This window comes from Puma concolor, chromosome E1 (assembly GCF_028749965.1).
Source record: "Puma concolor isolate L17-30 chromosome E1, mPumCon1.1.hap2, whole genome shotgun sequence".
NCBI classification, from domain to species: domain Eukaryota; kingdom Metazoa; phylum Chordata; class Mammalia; order Carnivora; family Felidae; genus Puma; species Puma concolor.
This window is the reverse complement of record NC_141680.1, coordinates 24,583,673-24,603,052: the sequence shown is the minus strand read 5'-3', so window position 1 is coordinate 24,603,052 and position 19,380 is coordinate 24,583,673. Positions and strand designations below refer to the sequence as shown.

At 38.8% G+C, this 19,380-nt stretch overlaps 1 protein-coding gene and 1 long non-coding RNA gene across 23 annotated transcripts in view; both read right to left on the bottom strand.

Annotated features, from left to right (window-relative positions):
* Positions 1–19,380, bottom strand: part of ACACA (acetyl-CoA carboxylase alpha) — a 285,398-nt gene that overhangs the window by 168,770 nt on the left and 97,248 nt on the right. For 21 of the 22 annotated variants that reach the window (XM_086686727.1, XM_086686712.1, XM_086686732.1 and 18 more), the window contains 7 exons: positions 18,052–18,161; positions 17,156–17,237; positions 15,820–15,918; positions 14,397–14,503; positions 9,758–9,868; positions 4,031–4,240; positions 214–384 (listed from right to left, as the gene is read on the bottom strand). In XM_086686727.1, coding sequence (XP_086542853.1) covers positions 214–384; positions 4,031–4,240; positions 9,758–9,868; positions 14,397–14,503; positions 15,820–15,918; positions 17,156–17,237; positions 18,052–18,161 — 890 coding nt within the window. Of the gene's footprint in view, positions 1–213; positions 385–4,030; positions 4,241–5,673; positions 5,812–9,757; positions 9,869–14,396; positions 14,504–15,819; positions 15,919–17,155; positions 17,238–18,051; positions 18,162–19,380 lie in introns of those variants that run through there. The other variant, XM_086686731.1, reaches the window with a different exon arrangement.
* LOC147574209 (uncharacterized) lies at positions 12,112–13,202 on the bottom strand. The gene is made up of 2 exons (XR_015244010.1): positions 13,085–13,202; positions 12,112–12,832 (listed from the first exon to the last, which is right to left on the bottom strand). It is a non-coding gene; the product is annotated as an uncharacterized LOC147574209 (long non-coding RNA).

The following is a 19,380-nucleotide window of genomic DNA, read 5'->3' as shown; positions in this document are numbered from 1 at the left end:
TGGCTAAAAAATATGATAGTATTACTAGATTTGTACCCCATCAGGAAAGCCAACCCACACATCACAACCCATATAGCATGAGATGAACATTAGATGAGACTCAGATAGGAGGTGCTTCTCTTTATCAGACACCAGTTAAACCAGTTTCTCAGGCATCTCTGACATTCAGAACTTCTCTAGGCAACTCTCTCAGCCAAGATCAGGGTGACTCACCTGGAGTTGCGCTGCAGGGAGGTTGACATCAGCCACCATCTCTGTACAAGGGTGCTCCACCTGTAGCCGAGGGTTCAGTTCCAGAAAGTAGAAGCTTCCATCCTGGCTGTAGAGGTATTCGACAGTCCCTGCACTCACATAACCAACCATTTTGGCAAGTTTCACCGCACACTCAAAGAGGAAATACAAGTCAACATAAGTGTCTCACCTTGACCAGCTGGTGGACCCTACAGCCTGACTCAAATATCCACTGTTTACAAGAGCCACCAAAGGTCTTTAGCCACATAAGAGTAAATTTCACTCTCTCTGATTATTACACAAGGTGCCTAGACATGGGTACCAAACTCAATCCAGAGTCGGGGGAGAGCTGTTTTTCACCTGGCATCATAGGCAACCTCACCCTATCAGTATAAGTATATACAGGCAATAAAACATTGTGACAGTCTATTCAGTGTGCCCTGGTTTGTAGTATTCCTGGTCATCTTCCTAGAAGCATGGCTGTCCAGCTAAAGACTATACTCTTCAACCTCTCTTTAGTTAGTGACTCAGTTTTGACATATATAATGTCAGCATTAGTGAGTAATATGCATAAGCACTGAATCGGGTTTTGGAAATGAAACTACTTGTCCTCTATTCCTAGCTTTTCCCCTTCTGTGGACTGGAATGTAATCATGATAGTTCACACCAGTTTCCACCATGCAGATGAGAACACACTAAGAATGGCAGAACAAAACAGAAAGAACCTGAATTGCAAGATGGCCTCAGGAAGTAGAACTGTCCTACTAACCCTGGAGAGCTTACCTCAGATTATGAGAGGAAGGAAAAATAAACTTCTATCTCATCTAAGTCATTGTATTTTTTGGACCTCTTTTTTAAACAGCTTAACCTGTATACTAATCCATACAGAAATTATAAAATTCAGATAAGATGCTACTATTTAGAAAAATTCAAACATGGCGATGCCACCTTAGCAAAAGAGTAGTGGGTAGCAAGGAAACAAATATTGCAGACTAAAAAGGTTGTGGTCTCACTGTTAGGCATAACAAAACACTTGATAAACTGTCTTCTACAATAACTTGGAACACTGACAATACACGAAGTCTAAGAAAAATAGTTAGAAAAAGTCAGAATGTGAAAAAAATCAACTACTTTTATATCCCAAAACCAGATTAGATTCTCACCCTGAAGCAACCTGGTATCAAAGATTCACTATTAGAGGAAAAGTTACTATCTCCAGAAATCTTAGGGTGTGGTTACTCTTACCTGAAGCTGACTGGAAGCACACAGTCCAGAAACTAAATTTTGAAGGTACTGTATTTCTGAACGCACCACAAACCTGGCCTTGAAAAGCCTGTGATTGATAACTAGAGTAATATTTGTGGCTCTCCTCTTGCACCAACTCTGCCAAAGAAGGCATAGTCTCCAAAGGCCAATCACAGAGAAACCTCAATGAGGAAGAACTTTGCAGGGAACAAAGACAGGTATTTCAGGGATGATGGATAAGGGATTTACTTCCAGAGAGCAGAACCAGAGGCAGCCAGGGGGCTAACTGAGGTATTACTCTAATACAAGGCAGGAAATCATCATAATTCCTGTCTAGAAGGATTTGATAACTGCTATGGACCAACGATTATGTATATTTTTTACCTTTTTTCCAAGTGGGACTTATCCTGCTCATATTCCACCACTGTATATTGGGTATATGCTACAGGGAAGAATAATAAGGGGTACACAACTTGAATTTTAGATCATTGGCCCATGAAAAACCACATGAACATTTAATGGCGAGAACTGTACATTTCTTAGAGATCCTGGACCCTGGGCTGAATGTAGTAACTGGATGGGACTTTGGGCTGATTTTGTTGGGGAAAGACTAAATATGTTCTAAGAGTGAGAAAAGGGGTGTGAAAGGATAACAGGTAGCCAGAAGAGCAGACTGAGGCAGATTATTAAATGCTCTCCAGTGATTTTTCTTTGTGTCATTTAGTAACAGTATCTCCTGAATTTCAGCCAAGTATATGGCCACCCAGTTAGTGACCACACTTCCTGACACCCCCTACAGGTAGGTGTGATTGTGTAACTGAATTTTGTCCAATGGGATATGAGCAGAATATGGGTAACTTCTGAATCACATTTTTACGTGCCTTCCCTCTAAGTCCTTTCTCTCCCCCTCCCACAAGCTACAATATGAACATAATCTTATGAAGAAGCTTTAATCATGAAGATAATGACACCCTAGGGCAAGTGTTGGCAAACATTTTCATTAAAGGACCAAATAATAATTATTTTCAGCTTTGTGGGCTATAACATAAATAAATTAATGTGGCTGTGATCCAATAAATTTTTATTTACAAAAAAAGTTAACAGGTTATGGGACGCCTGGATGGCTCAATTGTTTAAGTGTCTGACTCCTGATTTCGGCTCAGGTCATGATCTTGCAGTTCATGGGATCGAGCCCCATGTCCGGCTCCATGCTGACAGTGAGGAGCCTGCTTGGGATTCTCTCTGCCCCTCCCGCATTTGTCTCTCCTCCCACCCCTGCCTCCTCTCAAAATAAATATGCATTAAAAAAAAGTTGGCAGGTTGGATTTGGCTTGCTCACCAAGGGAGTTTGCTCACCCCTTTCCTAGTGAACAACACAGCAGTAAGAATGGATCCCTGGTACCAACTCATCTCTCAATAATGGTAGAGAGAGAAAGACAATTTATACCTTGTTTAAGTCACTGTATTTGAGTGTACCTAAGTGGCTCAGTCGGTTAAGCATCAGACTCTTGATTTCGGCTTGGGTCATGATCTCACAGTCATGAGACTGAGCCCCCTGCTTAGGATTCTCTCTCCCTCTGCCCCTACCTGCCCCCTACCTCTTTCTCTCTCAAAAACAAAACAAAAAAAGGCCACTGTATTTTGGAGGCCTCCTTATCATAGCAGTTAAAGAATAATTCTTAATTAATGCATACACATGTAGGAATTAAACTTCCAAAACAGATGACCATATATTTAGCTTGTTTGGAATTCAGGAAAAAAGAGATGGAAAATATATTTCCAATAAGATAAAGACTCAGTCATTATTCCAGAAAAGACCATGTTCAGACCCCTAAACTACAACTGTTTCCAAGAAACCTTGCAGACTGTTGAGAATTCTTTTCTACATAAAAATATAGAATATATAAACTTTAAGATGCTCAGAAGACCTTTTAAGAGATAATGGATCTGAATAAAGACATCTGAAGACTCAAAGATAATCAACTAGAAAATGGAACTACCTGCTTATCATGAGCTTGCTTAAAAAAAAAAAAAAATTCACTGTTCCCAATCATTCCTCTTTTTTTTTTTTTTTTTTTAATTTTTTTTTTCAACGTTTATTTATTTTTGGGACAGAGAGAGACAGAGCATGAATGGGGGAGGGGCAGAGAGAGAGGGAGACACAGAATCGGAAACAGGCTCCAGGCTCCGAGCCATCAGCCCAGAGCCTGACGCGGGGCTCGAACTCACGGACTGCGAGATCGTGACCTGGCTGAAGTCGGACGCTTAACCGACTGCGCCACCCAGGCGCCCCAATCATTCCTCTTTTTTACCCATACTCGAAACAGTACATTTTTATCAAAAGTGTTAACTAATTTAGAGCCGGAAATGTTTAGAGGGAAAAGAGTAGGATTATTTTTCCTCTAGGACAAGGATATAATCTTAGCAATTATCTAGAACCACTTGAAATTCCACTATTCTCAAGTGTATGAATTGAATGAGTAGGAGTCCTATGAACTGAATGAGTAGTAGTTCTGTGTAAGAAAACAAAAATTACAGCTTTTCATATACACACCTGTTCCATGTGTTCGAATACTGCTGGAGTAGCAATAGCAGCTGGTGCTTCTTCAATAATCTTCTGATGCCTGCGCTGCACAGAGCAGTCACGACCAAACAGAGAGATAGCATTGCCGTACTGATCTGCTAAAATCTGTACCTCCAGATGACGGGATTGTTTGGCTAGTCTCATCACAAATATAGGAGATCCAGGGACTTCAGCTTGAACCTATATTAGAAGAGGAAATAAAACAAATTCTTAAGTGTAAGCACTTCAATTTCAACAGGCAGATGCCTAGAAGTGTCAGGGACCATGTTAATTAGCAGGAATACAAAAAAAGAATAAAATATAGTTCATGCCCTCACCTATTTTTAAGATGTTGAATTCTTAGTTATATAACCAATATTAATAGATGACTATGAAACATGAACATCCAATGTGTTACAAAAGTGAAAAACAAAATAGTCTGAAAAGACACACACACAAATCCCACAAAAGGGTAAAATACTGCCATCAACTCCAGACAGCCAAATGTACAACTGGCTCCAGACTAGATGCTTTCTTGGTTCACATCACATCACAGAGGGTGTTGTAGTTGAAGGATTTTGATCTTCAGTTTTGAAGCATAATGCCACTAGATACAAAATTCTACACTGGTGGTTACCTTCTTTCAGCACTTTAAAGACAATCCAATGTTTTCTGGCTTCCACTGTTTCTACTGAGATGTCCACTATCAATCATTACTCCTCTGAAAGCAATCTTTTTCCGGCTGCTTTAATATTTTCTTTTTCTCTCTCTCTTTTTTTTAGGGGATTGAGGTAGCAGATTTACTCTGATAATCTTAGATGTGGTTTTCTCTGTATTTGTGCTGTGGGACTCATAGTATTTTTTAAGTCTGTGCTTAGTAACTTTTATATAACTTCAGGATACTTCTTAACCATTATCTCTTCAAATATCGTTTCTGCTCCATGATTTCTTCAAATATTGCTTCTGTTCCATTCTCTCTCATTTCTGAGATTCCAAGTGCATGATATTAGATCATCTCACTGTATCCCGTATGTCTTTTATGCTGTTTTGCTATGTAGCAAGTCACCCCAAAACTCAGTGGGTTACTTAGGACAGCAACTGTTTCATTTGCTCACGATACTGTCCTCGTCTGGGCAGTTGTTCTTCTGCTCTTGCCTGGGGTCATTTGTGCATATCATCATCTAGTAGTTCAAGTGGGGCTGAATGGTCTCACTCAAATGTCGGGTGACTTGTGGTGACTGTTGGCAGGTAGGTCAAGGGAGCCTCGACTGGAACAGCTTATTTCTATAGCATGTGGCCTCTCATTCTCCAATGTGCTAGATCAGGCTTCTTCAATGCAGTGTTCCAAGACGGTGAGGGCAGAAGCTCCAAGACTTCACAAGCCCTAGGCTCTAGAACTTACACAACACCACTTTTGCCACATTCTAATGGTTTAAGCAAGCCACAGGGCCAGCTAAGACTCAAGGGGTGGAAAAAGAGATGCCACCTCTTGATGAGAGGAAAGGCAATCACATTGCAAAAGGATACATACAAGGATGGGAGGAGTTATTGCGGCCATGTCTGCAAACAATCTACTATGGTCCGCCCTCTGGCCACAATAATTCATAGACCTCCCACATGCAAAATAGACTCACCCCCTCCCAAGACCCCCAAAGTCATCCAATCATGGCATCAGGCTTGACGTCCATTTTCTCATGAATCATGTCCAGATGCGAATAAGACTCCTTGGGTGCAGCTCCTCAGGTGCAGTTTCTCTTGATCCAACGATCTGGGAACTAAAAAGACAAGTTATCTGCCCCAACACCCCCACTATTTAATGATGAGATGGGGAAAGGATAACCATAAAGGATAATCCTGTTCAAAGAAGAGAGGATGGGAAGTACACAGTGGTCACTGTTCCATAGCAACTCTGAAGTCCAGATGGGTACATGTCAGGTTCCCTTACTCTAGGGGCAGGGAAATTTTTCAGGGTCTTGTTCTGCTCCCTGGCAGTGATTTTCCTAATCCACGGTGCATGGCTCTCCTTTGTTCTTAGCTATGCTCTCTGGGCTCCTGGCTCTGCTCTCTGACAAATCTCTTTTTATTAGATGTTTACAGCTGAATAGCTTTCTCACTCTGCTTCCTGTTTATAGGAAATTGAAGACCCACAAGGCTCTTTGAAGTTTAAACTACCTCTGTCCCTTTTAGGCCCTTTGGTGTAATTATCAGTACAAATCCATTGAAAACTTTGTGGGCTTCCTATGAATCACACTGGGGGATTTACTCCTTGCCCCAAAAGATACATCCATAACTTTTCTGCACAGATATCTCTATACTTTGGGCATATCAGGCTGCTGTGGGATAACACCTTTAAGATTCTTTGAAACTCTTTCCTTTTAGCTGAGAGGATAATCCACCAGGTAGTGTCTTAAATATCTCTAAGCCTTAAAGGATCTCACAGCTATTCATGACTTGGCCTTTACCCTGAGGTCACTTTTTACTTTGAGGATCTTTTTACCAGGTGGAGAGACTGGAAATGAAAAAAAGTTCTGTTTTCAAACTCAACAAGTTTGAAACACCTTCTTTAGCTCATCTCTCTTATTATTCCTTAGCATAAGTCACCAGAAGGATTCGAGATACTTTCAACATTCTGTCTAGAGATTTCCTTAACTAGGTCCATGAGTTCATTAAATACATTCTCTATTTTCCAAGTTACCTCAGACAATTTGTTCCATCATTACAGAACATATGCTACCCTTTTTTCCAGACCCTACAAATAATTCCCTCACTGCCTATCCACCATTCCTCCAGTCTTCATTGACAATCTCCACCATTTCCCCAGCCTCCATGTATGAGCCAGTCTTAAAGCCAATGCGACATATTTTACTTTTTGTTATGGCAGCATCACACCTTTAGGTATCAATTTCTGTGGTAGTTACCTACTGATGCTTAACAAACCACCAAAAATTTAGTAACAGGACACTGAGCATTTGATTTGTTTACAGCAATTGACTGGGGCTCAGTTGGGTATTTCTGTTGATCCTGGCCAGAAGCTACTAATCATGCAGCTGTAGTCATCTGACAATTTAACTGGGGCTGGATGGCCTAACAGGGTCTCACATTCATGACTCAAATGTGGTGCTGACTGTCAGCATGTAGGTCTAGGAAGTCTCAGCTGGGACAACTCCTCTCTACTTCATGTGGCCTCTTTTTCTCCAAAAGGCTAGACCAGGCTCTTCACTTGTCAGTCTGAGGCTCAATTCAAGAGGGCAATGGCAGAAACTACAAGACCAGTTGAGGTTTAGGCTTCAGAACTTATACAGCATTTCTGCTACATTCTCTTGGTTAAAATAAGTCACAAGGCCAGCAAAAATTCAGAGTGGGAAAAAGACTCTCTTTCTTGATGAGAGGAGAGGCAAAAATCATATTATACCAGGGTGTGTATAGAGAAATAGAAGTTATCATGGTCATCTTTGCAAATGATCTCTCACGTGCTCTTTTCTGTATTTTTCATCCTTTTGTCTCTTCATGCTTTAGTCTGGATTTTCTTCTGAGCTATCTTCCAGTCACTAATTCTCTCTTCAATTGCATCTAATATGCTATTAAACTCCTCTACTGACTTCTTAATTATAGTTATTGTCTTTTCAGCTCTAAAATTTGTTTCTTCTTTATAGTTTCCACTTTTCTGACAAAATTCTCAATCTTGTCTTTAATTTCCTTGAAAACATTAAGTATAATTACTGTAACATCCTTGTCTGATAGATCCATTATCTAAACTCTCTATGGGGTCTTTTATACTGACTTTCCTTTTTCTTGATTTTCAGTCATGTAATTTGATATGCCTGCTTACCTTTAAATGGCTATTTGATACCACATTTGAAAAATAAATAGAAATAATTTGAGATCCTGGATATTATTATATTTGCTTCTTTCTGGTGGTTAGTTACACCAGCAATCCTAGAACTCCTTGCTTGAATCAAAGGTTGAGTATTTTGAAGCTGAGATTTAATGCCTGTGTGGGTTGGTCTATTTCCAGTTTATTTTTACTCCTAAGGTAAAGTTCCTTCAAGATCCCAACCTAAAACGGGAAAGTTTCCCAGGGCACCCTCCTTAGAAAACCCTGAAGTCTAAGTTTTGTCCTTTTAGTCTTTTAAGACTGTTGAAAACTGCAATCAGCTTTTCAACTGCTTCTTCTCAAACCAAAAGATATCGCCAGGGGAAAAGTGGCCTTAAATGCCACCTCCCTGGGTTTCCTTCTCCTATACCTTAGCCCCATAATTCTTTACTAACGTGAAAGGTTTCTAATGCCTTGAAATAGATTTGTAAAACAATTTTGTCCAGCTTTTCTAATTTGTTCTCAATGGGAGGATTTGTTTGTTATTTGGTTAATCATTATTGGAACTTAAGGACGTTCGCATAAAACTTCCTAATCTTAGTGTTCTAGATTCTTGAACTATTTGATTCCATGGTAATAAGCAGTTTCAAAATACCTAAAGGAGTTATACTTTTAAAACTTAACATGCTTTTTCTTTTGCCTCTAAGAGTGAAAGTCCTTTCCTTTAGATCCTGTGAGGCACTGATCTTCCTATAAATTCAGGTAAACTACAAAAGAAATGTAGGGTAAAAAGGAAAAAGAAGGGTAATACTCAAAATCTGACATTCAAAACAGGATAATGCAGTAAAACAATGGATTTATCACTTTTATCAGTTTGCTGTTTAATGTTGTTTGCTTTTTAAAGAGGGCAAATAGAAGGTGGCCAGAGACACTAGTAAAAGACAGTAGAAAGTAAAAAATGCTGGGAAAAATAAGAACAGTGGGAAGCTAGGAAAGTGAAAGCCCAGAAGGTGTCCAATTTTCCTTTTTCTGACTCATCTTTTTCTGGTAGGAGAAAAAGAAAGTGAGTCAAGTATGTGAGGGTAGTCCTCGGGCAGGAAAGAAGAGACTTCTGTCCCCCAATTATCTAAGATTCTGAAAAGAGATCATTTATTTGGCCTCCACAACTAACCTATAGTATGGCCACACCAACATGGCTGCAAATCAGAGGGTTAGGCAGAGATCTGAAGCTCAGCTTTCCTAGAAAATCCCCAATGATAGAATGTAGACCTGCCATAGGGTTCCTGTGCCAAGGTGCAGTGGCCATGCAGCACAGACGAGGGTGCAGGCTGCTGAGCTGGCCAGGTAGATGGGATATACAGCATAAACTCTGGAACCTGCAGCCACTTTGAACTGAAGTGACGTAAAGCCAACCAGAGAGTCTGAGCCCAGCCATGCAAGAGCATCCAAATCAGGAGCTAACCACATAATTTATCTACAATGCCAGCAAAAGAGAAACACAAAAATGTCGAAAGGCATTGTGACTCTTTCTTATCACTATGAGGTCCTGTGAGCCACAGGGATCATACAGGTGTTCCCATATAGGAAGACTTTTATATTATGGAGAATAACTACTGTTTGAATCACCTTATTGAATAAAACCTTACACTGAATTGAACATTGCTAATAAGCAGGTAGGAGCTAGGAGAAAGACTAGAGTACTTACAGACAAAATAAAAAATTACATATTTTCTGGACATCCATATCATATTATGATTATTATCTTTTATTTTATGGAGGTATAAGTGACATACAACATTAGTTTTTGGTGTACAACATAACAGATTGTAGATATAGTGTGAGTTAAATCATGTATCTCTGATATACATGTAAATTCAAGCAAACAAAAACAACTTGTATTCTACCTGTCTGAAGAGGTTAGGGAAGTCATCTGCATTGTTAACTTTTCTGATTCCTTTCCCTCCTCCTCCTTCTGAGGCCTTGATCATTACTGGATATCCAACTTCCTCTGCTGCCTTCAAGAAGAAAGAGAAAAATGGAAATAAGAGTAGTAATAACAGGGAAGGAGAAAACTGGCAGTTTCTCCCTTTAAGAATGCTGCCATTGGTAGGTCCAAAAGTAGTAAAATAGAAAGGTCCTGAAGACATACTATTAGTTGGGGGGGGAGGGGGGGGGAGCAGTAAAACAATATTCGTAGCATTAGGCTGAACCAAAAGAAATGGCTTTTTTTTTTTTTTAATTTTTTTTTTCAACGTTTTTTTATTTATTTATGGGACAGACAGAGCATGAACGGGGGAGGGGCAGAGAGAGAGGGAGACACAGAATTGGAAACAGGCTCCAGGCTCCGAGCCATCAGCCCAGAGCCTGACGCGGGGCTCGAACTCACGGACCGTGAGATCGTGACCTGGCTGAAGTCAGACACTTAACCGACTGCGCCACCCAGGCGCCCCGAAATGGCCTTTTTTGTAGGTAAAAAAATGGTCGAATATTTGCAATTTCATATGGTTCAATGTAAGACAATCCTCTGTAGGCCAAAAACAAAATAAAACTGTATGTTTATATATAATTATGTATGCTTTCATACACCCGCATATGTGGGTGCAAAAAAAAAAAAAAAGGCTAGAATATACACCAGTGGTGATAAAAGGAAGATAAATAGATATACCTCTACTTTTTACTGTATTTATTTCTATATTATTGGAATTTCTTATAGTATGCAGGTCTTCATGTTTTACCTCTAATTTTTATTTTTAAAAAAGGTATAGGTAGTCAATGGTCTCAGTACAGTTTCTGACAACATAAAATATTCAACAAATCAGAATAAGGTATAGGTAGTCAATGGTCTCAGTACAGTTTCTGACAACATAAAATATTCAACAAATCAGAACTCTCACATATCCAGAAATTATTTTCTCACTTAACTTTTTGTAAAAGATAAAAATAACAAGACACTGAAATATTTTTTTTAAGTTTTATTTATTTATCTGAGAGAGACAGACAGAGAAAAAGAATGTGTGCAAGCAGGGGAGGGGTAGAGAGAGAGGAGAAAGAGAGAATCCCAAGCAGGCTCCACACTGCCACTGCAGAGCCCAATGTGGAGCTCAAACCCATGAACAGCAAGATCATGACCCAAGTGTTAAGTTGGACACTTAACTGACTGAGCAACCCAGGTGCCCAAATATTAATAAAATTAGTTAGAAAATTTATTTTCAAAACATACTCTAAATGCGGTTTTAACATTTACAACATTTGATAATGATCGGGTAGCAATTCTAAACTTTCTGAAAATTAATTATATATCCATTAAGTAGGGAGCTGGTTAAATCAAGATATGCCCATCTATTAGAATACAGTGCAATTGGGGCGCCTGGGTGGCTCAGTCGATTGAGCGTCCGACTTCGGCTCAGGTCATGACCTCGCAGTTCGTTAGTTCGAGCCCCACGTCGGGCTCTGTGCTGACAGCATAGAGCGTGGAGCCTGCTTCCGATTCTGTGTCTCCCTCTCTCTCTACCCCTCCCCCACTCTCTCTCTTTCAAATATAAATAAACATTAAAAATTAAAAAATTAAAAAAAAAAGAGAATACAGTGCAATTATTAAAAAGGATGAGGTGGCTTTTATATATAGTGATATGAAAAACGTCCAGACAGTATTGTTATGGCAAAAAGTAAAGGGGGTAGGTAGAAGTTAACCAAAATTTAAACTAACTAAGTCATTCCTTTGTCCAAACATTCCAGTGATTTATGGTTTACATTATAATAAGATCTAAAATTGTATCAACAGGGGCACCTGGGTGTCTTAGTTAAGCGTCTGACTTCAGCTCAGGTCATGATCTTGTGGTTTGTGGGTTTGAGCCCCACTTTAGGCTCTGTGCTGATAGCTTAGAGCCTGGAGCCTGCTTTGGATTCTGTGTCTCCCTCTCTCTCTGCCCCTCCTCCACTCACACTATCTCTCTCTCTCTCTCTCTCAAAAATAAGTAAACATTAACAAAAAAAAATTTTTTTTAAAAACAAACAGCATGATGAAATAGTGTTGGCAAAGAAAGGGCTATCACTAGGTGATAGGGATCAAAGAAACAGCCACGAATGTGGAAAAGACTTAAAAAAAAATAGGGTGGTCCACATGATATCAGTAAGAAGGCAGGCCTTTTAAGAAAATATGAAAACTCTAGGCACAGGTCATCTATTTAGAATATTTGCAAAGAATTAAAAGAAAAATTTTTAATATTTATTAAAAAAAAATTTTTTTAATGTTTATTTATTTTTGAGAGAGAGAGAGAGAGACAGAGTACAAGTGGGGGAGGGGCAGAGAGAGAGGGAGACACAGAATCTGAAGCAGGCTCCAGGCTCTGAGCTGTCAGCACAGAGCCTGACGTGGGGCTCAAACTCACCGACTGCAAGATCATGACCTGAGCCAAAGTTGGACCTTTAACCGAGCCATGCAGGTGCCCCAAATCTTCATTTATTTTTGAAAGAGAGAGACAGAATGTGAGCAGGGAAGGAGCAGAGAAAGAGGGAGACACAGAATCCGAAGCAGGCTCCAGTCCCTGAGCTGTCAGCACAGAGCCTGACGCGGGGCTCAAACTCAGGAACCGTTTGATCATGACCTGAGCTGAAGTCGGACACTCAACAGACTGAGCCGCCCAGGCACCCTACAAAGAATTTTAATCTCAGGAGGAAAATGCTTATATAATATAAAGTAGGAAAAGAAAAAAAAGGATTACTAAACTATATATATAGAGAGAGTGACCTTAATTTTATACTTATCATAATAATTATAAATATGGGAATCTATTAATAAAAATGATCACTATAGGATAATAACATATACTATGAATCAAAAACAGGTCAAAAGAAAATATATGAATGTGTTATGAATATGTATCTATCTCTGGATGGTGGGTTTATCATCATCTCTTTTCTGGCCTTCCAAATTTTCTACCAGAAATTTTTATGTTTAAAATTAAGACAAGGAGGGGCGCCTGGGTGGCGCAGTCGGTTAAGCGTCCGACTTCAGCCAGGTCACGATCTCGCGGTCCGTGAGTTCGAGCCCCGCGTCAGGCTCTGGGCTGATGGCTCAGAGCCTGGAGCCTGTTTCCGATTCTGTGTCTCCCTCTCTCTCTGCCCCTCCCCCGTTCATGCTCTGTCTCTCTCTGTCCCAAAAATAAATAAATGTTGAAAAAAATAAAATAAAAAAAAATAAAATAAAATAAAATTAAGACAAGGAGGGGCACCTATGTGGCTCAGTTGGTTAAGCGTCCAACTCTTGATTTCAGCTTAGGTTCTTGGGTTCAAACCCCGTGTTGCTGTCAGCACAGAGCCTGCTTAGGATTCTCTCTCTCTCTCTCTCTCTCTCTCTCTCTCTCTCTCCCTCTCCTCTGCCCCACTCATGCTCTCTCTCTCTCAAAATAAATAAATAAACTTAAAAAATAAATAAAACAAAATTATGACAAGGAAAAAAAGGAATTTCAATTGACAAGCAAAATAGCTAGTTCTTTACAAAGGGCTTCTACTTTTGCAAATTATAGCAAATAGAGTATGAGGTTGGCAATTCAATTAGAAATATTAATTTTATTAAGGAGATTAAAAGACACAACGTGAAATGCAAACAAAAGAGGAAAATTAGTTGAGCATTCAGCATTTTTCTTGAATTTATAACATATAATTCAAACACAAGTATTGTGTTTTTCTAAAACAGCCTCTTTCATCATCTACTTGGAAGCATAACTGACACTTCCAACTATTTAAAAAGTGAAAGGGGAAAAAACTGAAGAGAACTTATAAAAGAAAGAAAAGGCAATGTTGGAGAAAGGATCTCTTTTTGTTTGGGTTCATGTTTCCAAGAGGATGGACTGTAATCAGCCTCTCTTGGCTCCCACCCCCCTCCCCCAAGGGAAAAAGAACAAATTATGTGATTGGTCACTTTGGAAGGAGGAACTGAGCATGCACAGCTCAGGCTCTTCCCCTTTGGGATCAGCCCACTGCGCAGAGCATATGCTTTTTGTCAGCTCTCAGTGATACAAGAAGCTGAATGGTAAAAGCTCTATCTCTGGAGAGGAACATCTGTGGTTATTCAGCACCACCAGTACCTAGTGAGTAAGCATATTTAACTCTGACGTTCAGTTTACAAATCTGATTGTTGCTAAACACGTAAGCCATTTCACCAACATCTCTATTCATAATAAAGCTGACATTTCTCTATCTGCCTGGCTTCTTGGTTCTGAATTCAAGCAGGGCAAATGTGTGTTGTTTGTTGCCCCCCACCCCACAAACACACACATACACATAATAACAGGTAGTACAGTAGAGAATCAGTATTTTCTAAAAGCTCTGATTTAGCCACCTAAGAAATGTTTTGTCCAGGTGAGGGCTTACTTCACAACAAATTTATTTTTGTTAAATTTAGGTCACTTCCTTACTCTATATATCTCCTGGTCTTACAATCCCAATGCCATCATGGGTGCATATCATGAACCAGGCTTCAAATTAACGTTTGTGACTACAATCAGTCAGTTGAAAGACATCACTCTGTAGTTAGTAACCTACCTTCAGCCCATCATCCACATCCTTCACATAACCTTTTTGATATAATTCCTGGGGAACATTTAAGATACGTTTTGAAAAATCATTTTCCTGCCAGTCCACACGAAGACCTGTAATAGATAACGGTAACTTAAAAGCTGCTTTAAAAGCTTCTGTTTTGTCAATTTTCTGCTATTCCTTCTTTAAAATGACCTCATATTTATCCAAAATTAAGGATATGTGAGAAAAAAGGATGCCATAAAACCCTCAATTCTCAGGGTTAGCAGTATTTAGCTCTAGAAGACCTGACAACTTGGGTTCTTACCCTGGAGGAAGCCAGGAGAGCTAATAGGGAGCAAACTTATAAAAATGCAAGAATATACAAGACTGAAAAAAAAAAGCATGTCAGACTTCTCACAGCAACTCAGCAGGCAAAATACCTTCAATTTGTGTGTTCAGGCCTGCTCCGGGGCCAGAGGTCTGGGAAATAATTCAATCTTTATGAGCCCTTGGAAATGGAAATGGCGGTTTTATTGGCCTCAGCAGAGCCATGATTCCATGCTCCCTGAATGTCCCTGTACTCAGCCACAAGGGGTATGCTATAGCCTCTCCATTCAAACGAGAACAAATTCAACCTTTTATTTTAAACTGTTTGACCCAGCAGGTCTAGAGAGGATACTGCAATCCCCCTGGAGAGCCAGAGTAACAAGAGTTCAAATCTGTTGGGCCTCAAGGCAATGGTCGTTCCCATTTGAAAGACATTTTAGTTTGTTGTTCCCTGTGGTTGAGTACTAAGCAAATTTATATTGTTATTAGTTATAATGATTCACATGGCACTCTTAAAGGGATTTGTCTAGTATAAATCATTTTAAGAAAAATTTTATTCTTCTGTATGCCCAAAAGAAAGGTTGACTACTGCCCTCATTTTCTGCATCAAGGGCAAATGAGAGTTTGAATTAACAGCCAAAGTAAATAAATCATCAATAGATGGTAGGTTGACATGAAGAAAATGATAGCAGGCAAACATTTGAGTAAGTGGGTTTTTCTTAGTGAACCAGGTCTCCTGCCAGGCAGGTTCAAAGACCTAATTCTGCCTAAGTCCATCTCTGATGAAGATTCTAGCCTGCCCAGAGTAAATCCAAATCTACAGAACCATATGAGTTTTCCCAGAGTTTCCTCAAATTCAAATTAAATCTCAAGATCATTTAAATCACAGTTTAGCACATGTGTAACTGGTACAAAATTTATATTCCTAAGACATGATAAAAATCACAGGTGTATAAATTAGCCTAGGAGATATAAAATACCATAAATCAACCTGGATTCTATTTCTTATCCTGAAGAATCCAAATAACATTTTAAATAACCTTAAGACTCAAGCCACAGTCCCAAATATCCTACTGAACTTTTCTGCACTTCAAAACACAAACAAGAAATACTTTCTTACCACTCCCACTCCAGGGAAGAGTTGGGATACCAGCAGTTTGAGCCACTATGGAAGATGCAATCTTATCCCCCAAAGCCCACATGGCCTGGCTTGGGGGACCTAAAAATAAGAAAAGAACCCTGAATGTAACGTTTTGGCCTCATTTCCATCACATAGGTTTCATCTTTTATAGAATTATTTTTGTATTTGTCTGATCTCCCCTACATCATATATCATGGAGATCGTGAACTTGATTATGGGGATTACTGTGTTATGACTCATCTTTGTACTCTTTATAGAACTTAATGTAATAAGCTTTTAGCATACAGTGAGAGTTCAGCATGTATGCTGAATTAAATTCCTGACAAATCTAACTCTGATTTTATCATTGTTTATGATCCAATTTGACAAGGTTATCAAAGTCCTTTTTTTTTTTTTTTTTTTTTTTTTTAAGCAATCTTAAAATAAAGGACTTATAAAGTTTGGGGTTCAAGTCTGAGATATGCCCTCCTTGGTCTTAGGAGAATCCAAAAGGAAGACTTATCATTAGTAAACATTTATCTCTTTAGAAGATTTCTCTCTGCCAAAGGAAAGCAGAAAAGTCAGAAGAAAGAGCTCTCACTTATAGGAATATAACTTATATGCTTAAATGTGAAGGTGCTGATTCATATTTAAGGGCACAGTCCTAGGGCATCCTAATATTCAATGATCTCTGCTACACAAAAAGAGGTCCTTTCTCTACATATTTTCTTAAGGTTAATGCCAAGTTTTAAAAAGCCAGTGTTTTGGAAATCAGAGCCTCCTCCATATCTCACGGAAAAGAACCCGAGGACAGAAAACACAATCAAGATGAAGAAAGATAAGTAGGATGTAAGAAATGAGGAAGAGGTATGTGGAATTTGAGAAGCTTAACAGAAGACAGTGGAGGAAGGGAAGGGAGAAAAATAGTTTCAAACAGACAGGGAGGCAAACTATAAGAGACTGTTAAATACAGAAAACAAACTGAGGGTTGATTGGTGGGGGAGAGGAGGAAATGGATGATGGACACTGAGGAGGGCACTTGTTGGGATGAGCACTGGGTGATGTATGTAAGCAATGAATCATGGGAATCTATTCCCGAAGCCAAGAGCACATTGTATACAAGGGATGTTGGCTAACCTGACAATAAGTTATATTTTTAACAAAATGAAGAAGAGAAAAAAAAGAAATGAAGAGGGTTACTCTGAGAGCTGCTGATTGATGAAAAATAAGAGCCCAGTGCATGTTAAACAGAAGAAAAGCAGAATATAAAGTGGAATGTGGGCAAAACTGACAAAGAGAACCAGAAAGACAGGAAGAGTATGTTAGAAAGGTTTACCCATGAAGGCGATGCCATTTTTCAAAAGAAGTTCTGGGAGCTTGGGATTCTCAGAAGCATGACCCCAGCCAGCCCACACTGCCTATAAGGGAAGATAATATGATTCTTTCTTAAAATTCATACTAAAATAACATGATAAACTGTACTACTCTCTACCAAGACTGGCCCCACACCATGAGGTACAATAGCTCCAGAGCTGCCTAATGCTTTAAGTCGGCAGAAGCCGAATTACTTGATTCTTGGCAAACTTTTTATGGAACAAGAATAAGCAGTCCATTGTGTCAAAACCTCTGTAAAGAGGTCAAAACCAAGTTGAGGTTGATATTAAGATCCTGCTAGTCTTGTTACTCTTTAGGAAACTCAATTCATAACCTTTCCACTATACTCTACAGAGCCTTTTCTAGAAATACTAGTTTTCTTTCACAGTTTCAATTACTTTGGCCACCCAACTCCACATTTATATTTAGTGGTTATACTGCCATATAAATCTCTAGTTTTGTTTTTTTTTTCTCTCTGGGCTTAAGTACATTTATCCTAAACATCCTAACACAATAGGGAAGAAATAATCTATTTCTATACTACCATATTCTCAGCTAAGAATATTCCATTGGAAAAAGGAACTTTTATTTACTTGAGATAGTTTGAAGGTGAAATGGATAGTATAAATAATCTCTGAAAGACCCTTACAGACCTTCTGATTGTATTATGTTTATTTTTGCCTCATTCATTTTTTCCATCTTTCTTTTCCCCATCTGTTATACCCCTCACAAAAAAAGCTTTATCAATTTTCAACAAAGATGCTTTATATAAAATTTAAAGTTCTTCTCTGGATAGCCCCTTGTGTCTAACTGTAAAATGGCTAAACTGGTTTGAAAGGACACACTGGCATCTCTTACTTGTACTGGGATCCTTTTAGCAATATCAAGAATTAATTCCACGTTTGCATAGTTGTTGTTGTTTGGTCCTCCTGGCACCGGCACATAGTGATCTGCCATCTTAATGTATTCTGAAAATGCAAGCAAATTAATAGAGAACACATGCTTTATTTCCAGAAATAGAACAGAGCACAACTACATAAAGGATGATACCATCACAGTTAACGACTGGACAAACTGCATTAACGAGGTAAGTCCCAGGACATTTAGTTAGAGGCTCTGACTTTGTTAAGTCATGGGTACTAACATGCTAATCTGGTATTCAGGAAGCTCTTCTACTCAAACAACAGCTCTCAAACATTTCACTATGTAACCTTTTTGAAGGGCCTTTAAGACCTCTCTATCAAGGATGATATGTCACTTAGAGACCCCTGTACAATTATTTATTCTGATAAAAAGTTTTAGCCCTAACATCCTTTATCTTTAACTTGCACTGTACTCTGAGAAGCCCTTTTCCTGATGTCGAGCTGTGACAAACTGGGAAAGAGGGCAGAGCCTGAAGGGTTTGTGGACTGGCTGGACAGGAAAGGTTAGTTACTGGCATATACCAAGGGCTTGAAAAGACTTTATCTGGAATGTTGGAGATAATAGGTATTTGAAAGACACTTTTGAAAGATAACTTCTTTCCCTCCTTACATTTTTTTTGCTCCGTATTCCCTTTCAAATTTGTCACCTGATGTCTCTCTTCCTATTCCTGGCAATAATGGTAGAGCAGCTACAATGTGCAGTAAGTATATTAAGCAGTTTATATATTATTTACTACTCAGTAATCCTATATATGATAGGTATTATTGGCGCCTAATTTACAGGAAATTGGCTTGGAGCAGTCAAATAACTTGCTCAAGTTTATTTATTAGCATTCCTTCTATCTTATTCTTAATTTTTAAAGGTTTTACATCCTTCTAAAAAAAATTCCATTCAAAGTAAGATGCAAAAACCTATAGTTTGTTCCAAATAAAAACAGGTTTATTGTTCTCTTTGACTACAAAAGGAAAAACATGTTAATTATTTTTAAAAAACTATAATGTATCAGGATGAAATAATACCATTTAACAGTCAAAATCACCCATTGCCCCACCACTCAAAGATACTCCGATATACTATGCTCCGATATACTAGAAATCATCAGTTGTTAACCAATTTAACAATATATTGTGGGTACCTTCCCCTATGTGACATAGAGATATATTTAATATATATTTAGTATTTTATATATACTTAATATAGACCCAATATTTCAATGGATGCCTACCATTCCACAAAGTAACAATAATTCATAATTCATTTAAC